Source organism: Nasonia vitripennis, chromosome 1 (assembly GCF_009193385.2).
Source record: "Nasonia vitripennis strain AsymCx chromosome 1, Nvit_psr_1.1, whole genome shotgun sequence".
Classification (NCBI taxonomy): Eukaryota; Metazoa; Arthropoda; class Insecta; order Hymenoptera; family Pteromalidae; genus Nasonia; species Nasonia vitripennis.
Genome location: NC_045757.1, coordinates 16,106,720 through 16,122,408, shown reverse-complemented (window position 1 = coordinate 16,122,408; position 15,689 = coordinate 16,106,720). Strand labels below are relative to the sequence as shown.

Genomic DNA, 15,689 nt, shown 5'->3' with positions numbered 1-15,689 from the left:
TTCCCCGGGACAAATACAAAGAAGAGCCACCTTGTTGCTCGGAGGTCGAGAGATATCTCGTTGCCCATCCCTACGTCTCTCGATGTGTACAAGAGGTAACGCGAGTTTATCCGTCATATTTCTCGTCGAGAGAGACTCTGCGAGAAATTTTTTCCGTCTCTCTGTTTTTTTTTTCAGCTATACACCTAAAGATATACTGAGTGGATAAGAAGTTCTTGCCTTTCCTTTTGCAGAAGTATCTGGAGACGATAAAGTGCATCTCGAAAGCCGGATACGCCGTGTCGTTATCAGCCCTCGTCGTGGCCTTTTGCATCCTCGCCAGCATCAAGTGAGTATCGTCAATTTACACTTGGTTTATTTCGCGCGCGCGAACCAGTCGACTTGATTTCCAAGAACGAAATCGAAACCGTAGGTGTTGTCGTTTGCAAGAATCCATTGTAGGCATTCGAGGAATTGCTTTTCGAGAAGGAACAAAATAAAGTTGACCCGCGTTCGTATTATCCTTTCGTTTCCGTCAAGCCAGCGCGGATTTCTGTGATTCACATAAAAAAAAAAAAAAAATTTCAGAAAACTCCGCTGCCAGCGCAACATCCTGCACATGCACCTGTTCGCCTCCTTCATGGTGCGGGCGTTCACGTTCCTGCTGAAGAACCTGCTCTTCGTCGCCGGAGTCGGTCTCTCGACGGACGTGCTGATCAAGAACGGCGAGAGCTACTGGCTCACCGACAAGTACGAGAGCAACTGGCACTGCAAGGCCTTCACCAGCATCTGGCAGTACTGCATCCTGGCCAATTACTCCTGGATCCTCATGGAAGGACTCTACCTCCACAACCTCATATTTTGCGCCCTCTTTGCCGACTCCAACGCCAGCATAGCTGTCTACGTCGTGCTCGGATGGGGTGAGAGCGATTGTCAAGTGGGGTTTATACTTTGAAGAGTTATTAGAAAATTTTCATCGATGCGAACTTTTTTCTAGGTCTGCCCGCCGTCTTCGTCACGACGTGGGTGATCTTGCGAGCGGTATTCGAGGACCTCTACTGCTGGACGACGCACGAGAACGCCTGGATTTTTCAAATCATTCGATTGCCCACTACGTTTTCCGTCGTCGTAAGTTGAAGAGCGTTTTTTTTTTTAATTAAGAACGGATTTCTTCGTAACCGTGACGTCTCTCTTTCGCAGATCAACTTCATACTCTTCGTGAACATAGTGAGGGTCCTGATGTCCAAGCTCAAGTCGACGGTGTCGGAGGATACCATGCGATACAAGTAATGACGAATTTAATTAAAAAAACGAACCATCAATCTGCGCGCTTCTCCAATCGAAACTCGAACTCTCTATCTGTATATTAACGAGAGCTAAGCACGAAGAACCATAAATTAACGCCCTGCATGTACACGATCCCAAATCAAATGCTCGAGCAGCACTGGCTCAAATCTCTCCTTAATTATACCCCTGGCAGTCCTAATGCAGACCTCGAACTGTAGTCATTAGAGCCGAAAGTTCCGGATCGATTGTAGCAGCTGTCCTCGCCTTCGCACGAAAGGAGAAACCGGCACACGGCTATATCTTCCGCCCCTCTAACTTCGAGTTTTTCTGCCCTCAGGCGATGGGCCAGGAGTACACTGGTGTTGGTGCCGCTGTTTGGCGTTCACTACTCCATCTTCCTCGGCATGTCCTACAGCATGGGAGTCAACGAGACCGTCGAGATTGTCTGGCTGTTTTGCGATCAATTGTTCGCCTCCTTTCAGGTCGGTATATTAGCTCTCCGCGCGGCTGACTACTCTCGGGCGTTACTACTTGCGCGAGTCTGTACTGCTAATGAGGCGCCTAGTTGAGAGTATTCGCGAGAGTGCTGTGAATTCTCGCTGAGTATATTGAATACTCCGCGAGGTTCACAATTTATTCAATTAATTCTACAGAATGCAGCATTACAACGAATTAATGCCCGAGCACGTTCCGACGTGTCTGTCTCTACGCACGCTTTTTCAAAAGAAAATAACTCGCAAACTAATAACGAAAACCCTTCATCATTCCACTTCAGGGATTCTTCGTAGCCGTCCTCTACTGCTTCCTCAACGGCGAGGTACGAGCGGAGGTCTCTCGTGCCCTGCGAGCCCGGACGTGGCCCCGTCTGCCTCGTTTCTGCCGGTTCGGCGCTCGTCCCTCGACGCACTCGGGCAGCACCTGCAGTTGCAACACGACGACGGGACACAAGAGTCCCCACGACGGCTGTTTCTGCTGGCCCTGCTGCCGACGCATTTGCGTCGCCTATAGACACTCGGCCGCGCGGCACCACAGATCCACCCACTCGATGGCGAGTACTCAAGGTCTTCTGTCTTTCCCTTATTCTCCTACTGTAATCGTGGAGTATCTCGCGTCCGAGGCTTTTTGTGGAGTTTTTACTGCTTGTTATCGGTGATATAGCGAACCATATAGCCCATATTTAATATATTTTAGTTGTTTAAACGCGAGACATTTATATATGTGGTTCGTATAATTGAATTTTTGTCGCGTTTTTCAAGAGCGAAAAGCGTCTTTAACTGACCGTAACGCACTTTTTCGCCTTTATCCGACAATATTCGATCATTCGGAAAAAGTGGGATTTAGAATTCCCTGACAAGCGACTTTCCGACATGCTAAATGACGTTTGATGCGTAATCTCATTATCAGCCGCCCATACCGTGCAGGTATAACGAATTTTCAGTGAAGGACGTAAATTCCAACTAGTTCAAAGATTAATAAAATGTTCATCACCTGTGCTCTAGACCGTAAGACTATATATCGTTTCACGGTAACGCGGGCTATTTCAAAAATTCGAAGGTTCTCGGGCATAGAAATTCGAAAGTTGCGGTGCACGCCGCTCGAGCTTCGGGAATCCGTGGTCTACCACGAGTAAGATTAAAATTTAAAATGCATTTTCCCGCGTGGTAAACGAAAGTTTTCTAACAGATGTCCGTGCATATGTGACTCGATCGGTTTTCATCCGATTAACGGAAATTCGCGCAGAGTACGAAAGATTGGCTTGATTTCGTTTCGCGACGCAAATCAACGATTCATTCGACGGCTTTTCTGAGAATTTTTACGCAGATGTGATGACGTTGATTTATTTTATTTCCATGGCTCTGCTTTTTGATATCCATATTCATTTGTGAAATTCATGGTCGACCATGAGTGAGATTAAATTTTAAAATATATATTTTTAGATACATTTACGTATCTCGCGATTTTATGTTATTTATTTTTAGCTGTGCTTTGATGTTCACATTCATTTTAGATACTGTTACGGACAAAAAAATAATGTAAAATGTGTCTCATTTTTCATTCATTAGCTGCAATGGAATTCGTCAGCATCAAGGGTAAAAAAGTTGTTTGCAAAATACTTAAAAGTCAGATTATGTGTTTGCATGATTTTTTTTATAAACCTTCATTCGTTCATTTCTCGTCGTAAATGTATAAATGCTCCGGTTCATGTGTGCTTTTCTGTATGTGTTAGAGATATGCAGGGATCAAATTGATGCATTTCAAACATACACGTTAAGCACTAACACTTTGCTGTGATTTGCAATCGCTGTGCCATTTAGTCGGTCCTGATAATGGAGCTGCAGTAATGCTAAAAGCGTGCATTCATCAAATGTAAATAGTTAAGAAGCTTCGCGAGCCGTTGAGCAATCAATTGATAGGATAGGAGGGCGTATTTATTAATTAAAATTAAGGCATTTATTCATTAAAACTAAGCGCGTATAACCAAGTTTCTGAATCGATTGATCATTCTAAAAATTCATTGAGTATCACAATTAGTATCCATGTGAATGTCAATATTACAAACATACATTTTTTATTACATTTAGCTTATTCATATATACGGGTTACGCGCAAGTACTGCGGCTCAAAATAGCTTTATCGTCGCGAGCATTTGCACCGCACTATATAGTATACGCACTAAAATTGTTAAAAAAAGAGTAGACTACTCCGAGAAAAGAAACCACCGATCAAATCTCGGTAAACCAACCCTCGTAAACTCGGCCCTACAGTGCTCCCGGAGCACTCGACGGTATATGTATATACATCTACACCCACCAAACCGACGTCTTCGAATTTCGCATATATCAGGTTACCCCAACTTTCGCCATCAGCACCAATAGCGCGGTGGAAACCCAATCTCCGGCGCGAGCAAGGGCCAACGCGAAAAATCTCTCGATCATTCATATATGTACACATCTGATCGCAGACGCACATTTATATACATCAGCAAAGTAACGTGTAACGCTATATCTTTGTGGATACAATATATAACTGTATGTGCGTGTGTGTGTGTGTGTGTGAGAGAGAGAGAGAGAGAGAGAAGACGAGAAATCGCATGTGCGCCGTAATGCAGGCATCGTTTCTGGATTTCGCTGGCTCTGTTCGCAGATATTGGGATCGGGACGAGGGGCGGCAGTCTAGCCAGTAGCCGAGGTTATCTCGAGGTCGCCGGAACCGGAAACAGCCCGGCCTCAGGCGGAGGAGGACAAGGCGGTGTCACTGGAGGAGTCAATCCCCAGCATCTGCTGCTGCAGCAAAGCAGTCCTTCCGCGGCCATCATGGCTGCTATGGCCAATCACAAGAACATGGATCAGAGCCTTCTGTCGTTTTGCTCTAATGTGAGTATCATCTCATCGGGGAGTGAAATTGCCTTTGAGAAAAGACACGGAGGTAGGGAGGGCTTCGTTTTTTGGTTGTTTTCACTCGCTTCTGCGGAAGAACGAGTATAGCTCGCGCGTGATTCAAGGCTTTGAACAGATTTTATATCGAGTTTCAAAATGCTATTATATTTGAAGGTAATATCGGAAAATTGTCGATAGACGATAATGACGTTATTCGCGAAAAATATAGTTTGGAAGTTAATTGGCACAATTTCAATGGTATTTGCAGTGTTTACCAAATTGAGATTTCTATTCAAATGTAATGGTATCAAGGAACGTAAGGATTGGAAACTCGGTGGAAGACATAACAATTTTACTGTCAACGACCATTTGTTATTCCAATCGACGATTAAAAAAAACTTCCCAGATCGACTTTAGATTTTAAGCTGCTCACGTCGATGTCCCGAAACATGAAAAAGCGCGATACTATATGCTAGCTCCATTTTTTACTCGAAATTCGAGTAAATCCGAGAGTAAACCCGCGCGTCAAACAACCGCGCGTCAGCGCGGAGCGAACGCATGAAAGGAATGTATGTATAGATAAAGCTACGCTTAGCTCCTATTGTTATACATATTTCTGTTTGTGTAACCCGTTGTAGCGGCTTATTGCGATTCTTTAAAAGTATCTTTCCCGGCTTTAAAAATATATTCAAATATACGTATTTTTCGTATCCTCCTCTCTTCCTCCTCTCTTAAAAAAATGATGACATTTGTTGTGAAGCATTTAATACGTGATTCTGATTGGTTACTGGTTGGTTGCCTAGGCAACGAGATCAGAACCGCGCTTTAAATTCATAACCCTCAAAACAGTCATAACTCATATAACCCTGGTAGAAATGTTTGAGGTGTTTAAAATTAAATGTGGAAACCTTAATAACAGATAAAATATATGTAATATAACTAGCAAGAAATTTTAGTAAAAATTAATCATTACGCATCATTGAGCATTATTAATATATTTATTAAAAAATAGTTTTGAGGGATATGGTAACATGTTACATGCTTATAAAATATTAGCAGACGTTAGTGTGCCGCCCAACACTTATGGTAGATTTTCTACCAGTGTTATTATAGACAGAGATAGAATCAAGAGCGCGCGAAGTGCGCCTTCTTTCCTATAGTTAATTATAAAATACGATCGCCTACCATTTTCACTTCAATAATTGTGTTGAAAGTCGAGCGAAATTTTTTCAGGAAGTTGTCAGACTAGGGTATTATAAAAGTTATAAGTAATTGACTTATTCAACAAAAGACTATGTGAATGAAGAGGAAAAGGGAAGGGACGACAGCCGTCCACTCTTATTTGCAGCGTTTGAAATCTCGCGTAAAAAATTTCCGCTATATACTTTTGTGTAAAATTTAATAAGCTTAATCTCGTCTAAGTCGATTGGCAATAAAAAGAATACGGGTTTCATAAAAGCGCGCTCGGTATCGTCGAAACTTTGGGTTTAAAAAAACGCATAGTGTGTTGCGGTTTACCCTTTGCCTCCGAGGCACGCGTCGCTTGATTAAATTTTGTTAAAAATACATTTACACGAAACTGGGGCGATCGGTTTGATTCCGTCAAGGGAAAGATTTGTTAATAAACACTGATTTCGTCGAAGGTTATATCAATTAAAAGATAATACTTTATTTTCTATTTGTTACCAATACGTTGCTGATATGTATCGTAATGTTATTGTATAATCAAGGAAGGTTAACTAGTTCATTCGCGCGTTTCAAGGTCGCCAGCAAATGCGGTGCTATATATATATATATATATATATATTTATGATATATTACGTCAAACCAGAACAGTTCTTAATCTCGTCTGACAAATAACACCGATCACCGCCGTGATTAATTACTAATATAAAATTATCAGTTAATTGTTTGCAAACTTTCCCTGTAACGTTAACGAGGTACATTTTGTCGCCAAGAAATCGTAGATAATGCCAAAAGTACATATACGTGCCTTGTGACCGAGGTGACAATGCGCAGTACAAACGAACTTTGTTTTCAAGCGTTCGCCGCGTGATCAATAGATTCCAGCATTTGAAAAACAATTCATCAGAGAAGTAAAGTGCAAACTAACATTGCATTTAACAAACTCAAAGTCATACTTAAACGAAAATGTATAGCTACGGTATATTGTGTAATAATACGATGTGTCGTACTTTTATCGATGATAAAAGATACGAAATCACGAATTTTTACTAATATATGTATTATATTGATTTTTATCAGCGACTTTGATAGACGGAGCATAGCAATGCTCTATTAAAGAATAGGTGTTGATAAGTCAAAGCTTATATACGTTTAATAAAAAATCAATCCGTAGATGTCGGAGATGGACACTGCAACGGTCGGCATCACCAGTTCACTGGACAAGTGCGACAACCACCACAGCAGCATCCACGGAGCGGATCAGGGCTGGTCAGACTCCGAATGCTGTCATCTGGCCTACGAGCTACATCATCTGCACCAGCAGGGCGATCCATGAAGGTCACTTCTCAGCTTGCGCCGCAAGTGCTGCAGCGAAAAGAGAAACACTGACCTCTCCGACGACGATGACGACGAAGACGATAGTACCTGATAACAACGACGATGATGATGATCGTTCGAACGCGAGAACGTTCTAATCAGCTACCTCACGGACTTGGTGCGATGCTGCGGCTGGTCTCAGCGAACGATATTACTGTGTACATAAACATTGCACGAAGTACAAGCGGAGGTAGAGCCGCCTATGTATAGGTGTATTAGAATTCAGAATGAGAGAATCGTTTATATGCTTCTTTAGTCGGGTTACACGCACGGTATGGAGTAAACTTCGAATTGACTCTGCACTGACAGAGGGAGTTTGTGATTCGCATGTAGGGGTGAGTGTTGAGTTATGGGATGGTTATATTATATAGCGTGAGATTTTACGTAGCTTTTACACGACGATCGTGACGGGTGTGCACGTAGTTTGTAAGCGTCCAAATTTTACATTTTAACGAATACCCGCGCGGGTTCTATCTTTATCATCGCGTACACTGCAACGCAGCTGTCGGCGAAACAGAGGCTTTTAATAACGAGCGTAGGATTTTTTACGAATTCTATTATCATATAGCGTTAGTTGTTATAAAACATTGCCAGTATCTGCTTTATCGACTCCCTATGGCTTATAATTTGTTAATTATAAGTCTAATTTATACCGCGCTCGCATTAGCGAGATGACGCTTTCACAGCATTATACCTTATGTGTACTTTAATTGCGCGGGAGATGAGCGAGCCTGATCGATGTAGAATCTAGCGTTAACTTGACTGTTGTTGGCCTCTGTATGCTCATCATTTTTTTCTTGAAAAAGGAAAACGAATTTTCTATACCATTCTCGTAGCTAAGAGTGCTGGGAAAATGTAAAAATGTATAAAAATTAATAACAATATGTACGAATGCAGTTACGCAACGCGTGACGCGAAAGATTTATTTTAATTGAACCTACTTAAGTCTGATCTCACATCGACCTTAAAATGGTGTGAGATGTGATGAAATTTGCCTTTTACCTATTTTTATACGCGATTTAATATGACGACCGTACGAAAAATTCATATCTGAATTAAAACTTATTTTCATATCACGATAAACTTGTTATTATTGTATAACGTAAAGTGTATAACGAATCCGTCATTGCGATACAGTTGTTCAATTACACCTGTAGTAGGGATGAGAAGCCAATTGATTTTTAATTTTCAGGGTGCCAATAATAGTTGTTTTTAAAAGGTCAATGACTGTACCTGTTACAGGACAATTTATGTGCAATCTTGTAAATCGGTCTTACAGTCAATAAATATCAAAATATATTCATCTATATTTATAAATTGTTGATTTTCAACATCGAATGTTTATTAATGTCAATTAACTACGATAAACTTCACAACAAGCGGACATATTATACAGAAAACGAAATGATCAAAGTATAATTATTATAAATTCTAAAGATTTGTAAAAATGGTTTTTTATTATATCTAGCAATGCGATTGTAAGACCAATTACTCTATACAAAAATGAGCTGATTTTAATTTATACAAATTATGAAATGCATGTTGCATTTTATCATCAAAGCTCTCTATGTAATGATTGTGAAAAGTCAAATTGTAAGCAGTATAAGTGTTGAAATGTACGTTCAATATTGTCAAATCAAAAGAAATTTACATGTCTAAGAGACAAATAAACATGTTTATCCTATATTTGCTGTATTGCAATATTATGCATCCCATTGTCGTACAAACAGAAAAAAGTATAGTGTTTGTTTAAAGTACATTTAATATTAACAATTGAAAAAAAATTACATGTCAATAAAGATAAATCTCTTATTTATATACAAAAATCTTAGTTTTATCAAATAAAGTTCCTTAACTACTTACAACAAGGATATTGTAAGCTTGATCACTAACTACGAAGTTTGTTTCGATCCTTTCCAATTTAACATCGGTAACCAATCTTCATTTTGGATTTTTTCATATTTTAATTTGTTAAGAAGAACACTGTCAATTATTTTATCCGCATCGTGAGTTTGACCATAGTAGTCAATAAATCCACCCTCAGGATCAATCAGATAGATTATAACAGTATGGTCAACCTGAAATTTTGCATAGCAATAAGAATAAGCTTACTTAATTTGGTGTTTACTTGATAATAAAGCAATAAAGTATTTACAATATAATCGTCATCGTCATCAGGAGGACCACTGCTAAAGTAAACTCTATAAGCTTTGCAAGCTTTTGCAATTTGTTCAATAGAGCCAGCTAATCCGATAATTTTATCTGAAAATTCTTTAACATATTTTCCTACAGCTTCTGGTGTGTCTCTGACTGGGTCAACAGTAATAAATATGGGCTTAACTTCAATGTTGTATTCCTTTTCTGCAATAAATATATGATTTGTTTAAGTCAGACATTTATAATTGACAATTGCATGTTAAGTTAATTAATTTCTTACCTAGTCTATCTACAACAAGCGATAGTTTTTCAAGTTCATCTGGACAAATATCTGGGCAGTGAGTAAAGCCAAAGTAAATCATCACCCATTTGCCCAAAAAATCATCAGACTTGACTAAATTTCCTTGTGGATCGACTAGTTCAAACTTTCCTCCTATAGCAGCTTTACCAATTTGACGTCTTCGTTCTTTGGCTATCTTTATTTCCTTCAATTCCCTTAGGTAATACATATAACCCAAAAGGCCACCACCTATAACAGCTGTGACTCCTACAGTTTTCCATGTGATGGGAGAACTTTTCGATTTTTGACCTCTAGGATTCTTTCCTATCACCTGATGTAACTGGAGATTTTTACTTATGTCTCGAGTCTGAAACAAATAAGAACAGTCAGTTCATTTGGTTTAGTACGAATTGCATCATCACTCAAGACAAGCGAATATTTCAAATTGGAATTAAAAATACGCTAAATTTCATTCATTGATCTATGATTTATTTTTAGATATAGTATTTTGTAAATTACAGACGGAATATCGATCGTGTAAGTATATACAAAATCGATATCAAAGTGTAAGTAATTCCGAAGAATAATTGCTCGGTGAAGAAATCATGATTCTTACTTGATTCGTAGAAATCCTCGTGCACCTCGGCACAAGGGCAAGCGTTCGCGCAAGTAAATTCGACATCCTCTCTGATATTTGTGAACTTGTATACTATTATTGTACTCCAGCAGCTATCTTTGAGGTTAGGTAACACATAACTCGTATATAGCACACTCACACACAGTGGTCGCGACAGTTTGCTCAAACCAAATGACGCGTATTCTCCTCGTCTCTTACCGAAGCAGGTAGACTCTCAAGTTGTCACGTAATAATGACACTTCTTTTATTATCATTAATTGTGCACTACTCCATGTGACTTAGCAGCCGCATACCGCGGTTGAAAAACGGAGTTACCGGGACATCTTGCGTTCGAAGGTGCAACAACTGCTGGATACATTGCGCTTGCGCGGATGCCAGATTTTCAAAGAAATTCGCGCTGCTGCAGTGCTGCCGCTGTTGTTTACATTTATTATACGTATATAGGTATGTACACGAGTAGTGTGCGTTGTGCGGAGGGAAGAGTCGTTAATCGCCGCAAGTACTTGTCAACGATTCTTTAGGATTAAACAATATATCAGCATGGCAAGGGATCTGGAATACTCCTATATAGGTAAAAGAAACACTTATTTTTACACGGAGGTTATATTGTTTTATTCATTTTTTTCAACTACTACCTATACTTATTTACTACGTGTGATGTCGCAGGTCCCTACTTGCGAGATTGGCTCGAGTACGTTCGCGAGAAGAACGACGCTGATCAACAAATGATTGCTGATGGCAATAAATTTCGCGTCCCGTTTGTAGGTAATAATGAATTCTTTCTGCTATTTACACGCGTCTTATCACAAAAAATGCTGTATCCTTATTATTATTCTAAATATAAGGACCAGGTTTGTGTCACAATAATGACAAAACAGCAGACGATGATTACAATACACGAATAAAATGGTAGCTCGTTTGTTGACGTCGATTTTTCCTCGCACTGCAGGAGTACAAACGGAGATGATACAGATGATATTCTTGCTAAGTAGCCGCTACGACCTCGAGCCTCAAGCCAAGTACATGGCGGTCCATCTCCTCGACCAATACATGGGTCGCCTCTTCTGGAAGATAGTCTCCAACTCGCCGAAGCTCAACGACAAGGCGGCGGAGAAGCAGCTTCGCGACAAGATGTCAAGCCAGGTCAGGTTGCTGATGGTCATCTGCCTGCAGATCGCCAGCAAGGTGGACCTCTACAAAACCGGCCTCGACGTTGAGCAGGTGAGAGAGACGCCGGATTCGAGAGAAAAATCGCGAAAGGTTATGTTTATATGGAGAGGGATATAAGTATGGTATTGTCGGGAGAGAAAGTGTACCGCGCAATGCCGATTATGGCCGGCTGCATGTGTTGTTACAGTGGAGCATGTGGTGCTTATTGCTATAATATTATTTGTTCACAGGTCCAAAATATATTAAAGTGGGTGGATTCAAAGAAAGAGTACAACAAATCGAGCATCTGCAGCTGCGAGAAGCGAATCCTCGAGACGTTGGATTGGCGGCTACCGATTTGTTTACCGATAGACGCTGTAGAACTGTTCCTGGTCTACGCCGACTTGGCCTCGAAGCCGAAAGTTCGTGACAGCTGTCTTCGACTGCTGGATGTCGCTTATCTTCGTCACGCGGAGCTGTTTGAACAAATGCACCTCTTGGCTACGGGCCGACCCTACGACAAGAGCCTCCGCGTATGCAGAAATTTTCTTGAACTCGAAACGAACTCTGCCTTCCTCGGAGCCGCCATCGTCATCTGCTCCAACTTCTTCTTTTGTCTCAAGAGAAGTATCGTCGATTCTCTGGCGGCTAGATTGGCGAATCTGATCGAGATGAGTGCGGTGGACGTTTCTATCATGGCTAATGTACTATTCTCGTTCGTTGTCGATGAGGATGATTTGAAAAATCTGCAGTCGACGAGCTACAACGAAGTCAACTAACGATCACCGATGCCGATGAGTTTGCAGTGCAGTTGTTTTATTGTTATTGATATGCACTGTCAGCTCATTTTCTGAGATAAATTTTAATCATATTATATCAGGTTTTGTATTTAACAAGTTCTCTTTTGAGTACACGAGATTGATTTAGTCTTGGATCAAATTGAAATAAATATGATTACTTTATTTTGCAAATTTTTTGAAATAATCAAGTTCAGAGAAATTTACTTTTTTTTTGTTCGTTATACTGTACTTTAATTATTTTCATAATATCTTGTTAAATACAAAAACCAATTGTTGCAAATATTGAAATGTTTGAACGGATGATAACATGATTGTACGTTATTCGTTATCATTGCTAATTAGTTTTGTTATTATCAAGATGATAATTATAAGCTTAGTTATTTTAATACAACGTTTGTAATAAGTTAGCCTAATGAAATGGCAGCATTAAAAAACTAGAATATACTACTATACTACGAGTACTTTTCCAATTTATAAAGATCGTCTACGATTATAAAACAGAAACGCCGAAAAATATATCGCGCACATTGAGTGCGCGCAGTCTTCGACATCTCGCCGTCGACGAATGTTTGCTGGCAAAAAACTGTTCACCCAGATTGCGAATGATTGCTCAGCGTGACTTTCATTTATACATAGTTATACATCGCGCAGCCGCAGCGCAGCGTCGTTAATGTATTATAACGAGAGAGAAAATCACGAATTGCGAATGAAGCGTGAAAAAGGAAAACCCGCACTTTCTTGCTGCGACTGACGCGAGTTTCACACGCGTGATTCGAGGATGAGCATCATCTTGTAAAAGTAGCCGGTGCGCGGCGATGTCTGACATTTCGTGTAGATTTTTAGCTGTCGACGGCAGGTGCGCTACTGTTAATACTTCGTCGTATATGTTTCGTTGGCCTCGAATTTCAAGTGGGTTTGCTGGAGTATGACGACGAGTGCTTTTGTACTGGAGCGTTTGTTTCGCTATTTGAATGCTTTTTGACACCGCCATGCGTATACTTACTGACAGATGAGCAATTCCGTGTACTCGACGTTTTTCAAATATTTCTTTTTTTAATCTTATACTTTTTTGCTCCTCGGATCAAAGTCGAAATGTAAAAATACTTCACTTTTCCGCACTTTCTACGAAACGGAAATTTCACGGGAATTCCGAAACTCAAAATTGTTTGCATACAGAGCACAAAAGCTCGTGTTTTCCAACAATGCGTCGTTCCACAAACAACGCTGGAATTTCATTGAATCTCTACTATACATGCGTTTGCACCCGAGCTCGGTGCGGATTAATCAAAAGATTCTCCATCAAGCGCGCAAAAGGTGTATCCAAATTGAAGCGTCGCATGCTCCGAGACGAATTCGCCTTACGTCTAAATTTTAATTAAAATGAATTTCGGAGCAAAGCGCGTTTAATGCAGCATATCCTTGTTATAATATTATACTCTAAAAATAGAAACTCAAGCGCGCACATGAATTAAAAGCAAAGGATATATCGCTTCGTAGAGTAGAGGGGAATGACGCGCAGGTCTCAACAGGAGAGCGGGATAGAAAAAGAAGGAGCAAAGGTCTCGAACGAGCCGGAATTTTTTAAAATTCCGCGTACATAGCTGTGCTCGTCGACTCACAATGTCGCGATGCGAGGACCCGCGTGTGCGTGTGTACGACGAGACCTCGGGAGAATATATATACAGAGACGGATAAAAAGCGTGCGTGTGAAAATCGCTTGAATGAGAATCTCCGAGCGGTGGGAGAAAGCGAGAGTAATGCCGCTTGTACATACTTCTTCGCACGTTTAATATGCATGCACATTGGGATGATACGATTGTAGTTATAGTTTATCTTGTGTTTATGTTCTGAAGTGGCTTCAATTGCGAGAGTTATTTATATTAGGCTTTGTAAATCAGAGGGTAGAGTAAAGAGTGACATTCCAATTTTACACAAGGCGACGAGAGTTGCAAATGTTTCAGTGTTGTATTCAGCGCTTCTTATTTGTAAATTGTTGTTTATGTGAAAGAGCACTGAATCTGGTTTATTCTGAATGTTGATATAAGCGCGGGTACTTAAACTAATTAATATAAGTTGACTAATTTACTTCTCTGGACTATATCGTCTATTTTATGAAATTATCGGCTCGATATTCCAAAACTTTCTTTCTTTTGCATTACGTAAAACACATTTTATGTAAAAGTTTATGCTTGGCTACATTGCGCAACGTTCGATTAATTTTAATCGATCGTCAAAACGCCCAGCGTTTGCGTCACGTAAAAATGCAGTTTCTCATTGTGTAAGAACAGCATAAAAGGTACATAAGGTAGTAAAAGAAAAAAACAGGATCATATCCCGATAGCATCTCTCGAGAACCAAAACAACCCCGAATCCACTTGCATATGTATACCTGCAGCGATGAGGAACCAGTAGCCGGTCCATAATAACGGAACACGCCTCCCAAAATCTCTAACGGTCAGCAGAGCAAAGGTTGTCCCGCGAAAAAAAAATCGGAGCAGCGCACGAGCCAACTGTAAAACCAGCTTTAAATCACCCGAGGCAGAGAAGAGAGAAAGAGAGAGGGAGAGAGAGACCAGACAGGACAGCTACTATAGTAGGGGCAGGCTGCGAAGGAGAGAGACAGAGAGAGAAAGGAAATGCTCCCACTTTTTACGCGAACGACGACATCAGTGTATGCGCGCACCAACACACTCACAACTCTGGCATTCCAAGATGGCTGTGGAGAACAACAACGCGCGCGGCGCAGCCGCTCAGTCTTCCTAGGAGTCGCGGACTGTCACCTCGCGCTCGCGATATATTTAATTACATTTCCTTCTACGACTCATCCCGTGTGCCTAATACAGTGTACATGTACCTGCAGTGTATTTCCGACCCTCTGGAATGTAAACGGAAGCGTCTGCACGAGTAGAGCGAGAGAGAGAGAACGTCCAGAGAAAATACTCGCGTCCGTGTGTTACAGTGCAGTGCAGTGCGGCAGGAGAGGAGAGAGTGTGTTTCTCCTTTTTTCGCGAGGATCTTTAAACGGCGCCGGAGCTGCGAGAGGACATGGCCAAGTCCGTGCTGGGCTCGGACACGATGCCCAAGGCGGGCAGAGTCAACGAAGGTACGTTTTGTGTATTATTATCCTGACGGATGTCATTGGTATATTTGTTGCGTATTTTTTGAAGGCCCTGCACGTATATGCTTCTTAACTGACTGTTGGATAAGTGCTGGAATGTGAGCGCTTGTTCGGGGAAAAATTTTTTCGAAATGAAACAGCGCACACAACACCCACACAGCGCATTCTCTCTCGTCGGTCGGTTGTTGTGGCGCCTGGCACGCGACTCGCGCTGCAGCTGCCTCACGGTTAATCATTCCCGCTATATGTATATGTATACAATACACACGTTCTACTACTATCGCGTGCGCTCGCACTTGCCGAGCCTTTGTTTCGCGAGAGAGCGAGAAAAAAACCGAGCGCG

General features: G+C 41.0%; 4 protein-coding genes across 10 annotated transcripts in view; 3 read left to right on the top strand and 1 right to left on the bottom strand.

Annotated features, from left to right (window-relative positions):
- LOC100122176 (parathyroid hormone/parathyroid hormone-related peptide receptor) overlaps positions 1-8,891 on the top strand; it is a 63,053-nt gene extending 54,162 nt beyond the window's left edge. For 2 of the 5 annotated variants that reach the window (XM_016986457.3, XM_016986448.3), the window contains 9 exons: positions 234-328; positions 568-899; positions 977-1,107; positions 1,180-1,265; positions 1,604-1,748; positions 2,042-2,327; positions 3,330-3,356; positions 4,411-4,640; positions 7,003-8,891. In XM_016986457.3, the coding sequence (XP_016841946.1) occupies positions 234-328; positions 568-899; positions 977-1,107; positions 1,180-1,265; positions 1,604-1,748; positions 2,042-2,327; positions 3,330-3,356; positions 4,411-4,640; positions 7,003-7,164 (1,494 nt within the window). In that variant the 3' untranslated portion in view covers positions 7,165-8,891. The remainder of the gene's footprint in view (positions 1-233; positions 329-567; positions 900-976; positions 1,108-1,179; positions 1,266-1,603; positions 1,749-2,041; positions 2,328-3,329; positions 3,357-4,410; positions 4,641-7,002) is intronic. The other 3 variants (XM_032600734.1, XM_016986454.3, XR_004345044.1) reach the window with 2 other exon arrangements.
- Positions 7,745-10,621, bottom strand: LOC100122150 (protein SCO1 homolog, mitochondrial). Its single transcript, XM_001605702.5, has 4 exons — positions 10,259-10,621; positions 9,643-10,009; positions 9,361-9,566; positions 7,745-9,283 (listed from the first exon to the last, which is right to left on the bottom strand). The coding sequence occupies exons 1-4, from the start codon at positions 10,322-10,324 to the stop codon at positions 9,098-9,100; spliced, it is 825 nt and encodes a 274-aa protein (XP_001605752.1). The 5' UTR covers positions 10,325-10,621; the 3' UTR covers positions 7,745-9,097.
- Positions 10,622-10,716: 95 nt separating this feature from the next.
- Positions 10,717-12,683, top strand: LOC100678563 (cyclin-J). Its single transcript, XM_031923838.2, has 4 exons — positions 10,717-10,850; positions 10,946-11,044; positions 11,229-11,500; positions 11,680-12,683. Exons 1-4 carry the CDS (start codon positions 10,820-10,822, stop codon positions 12,205-12,207), a joined length of 930 nt encoding a protein of 309 aa, XP_031779698.1. The 5' UTR covers positions 10,717-10,819; the 3' UTR covers positions 12,208-12,683.
- A 2,161-nt stretch (positions 12,684-14,844) lies between these two features.
- Positions 14,845-15,689, top strand: part of LOC100122123 (coiled-coil domain-containing protein 50) — a 5,903-nt gene continuing 5,058 nt past the window's right edge. Inside the window, exon 1 of one of the 3 annotated variants that reach the window (XM_031923782.2) lies at positions 14,845-15,331. In XM_031923782.2, coding sequence (XP_031779642.1) covers positions 14,865-15,331 — 467 coding nt within the window. In that variant the 5' untranslated portion in view covers positions 14,845-14,864. The remainder of the gene's footprint in view (positions 15,332-15,689) is intronic. The other 2 variants (XM_008212764.4, XM_001605670.6) reach the window with 2 other exon arrangements.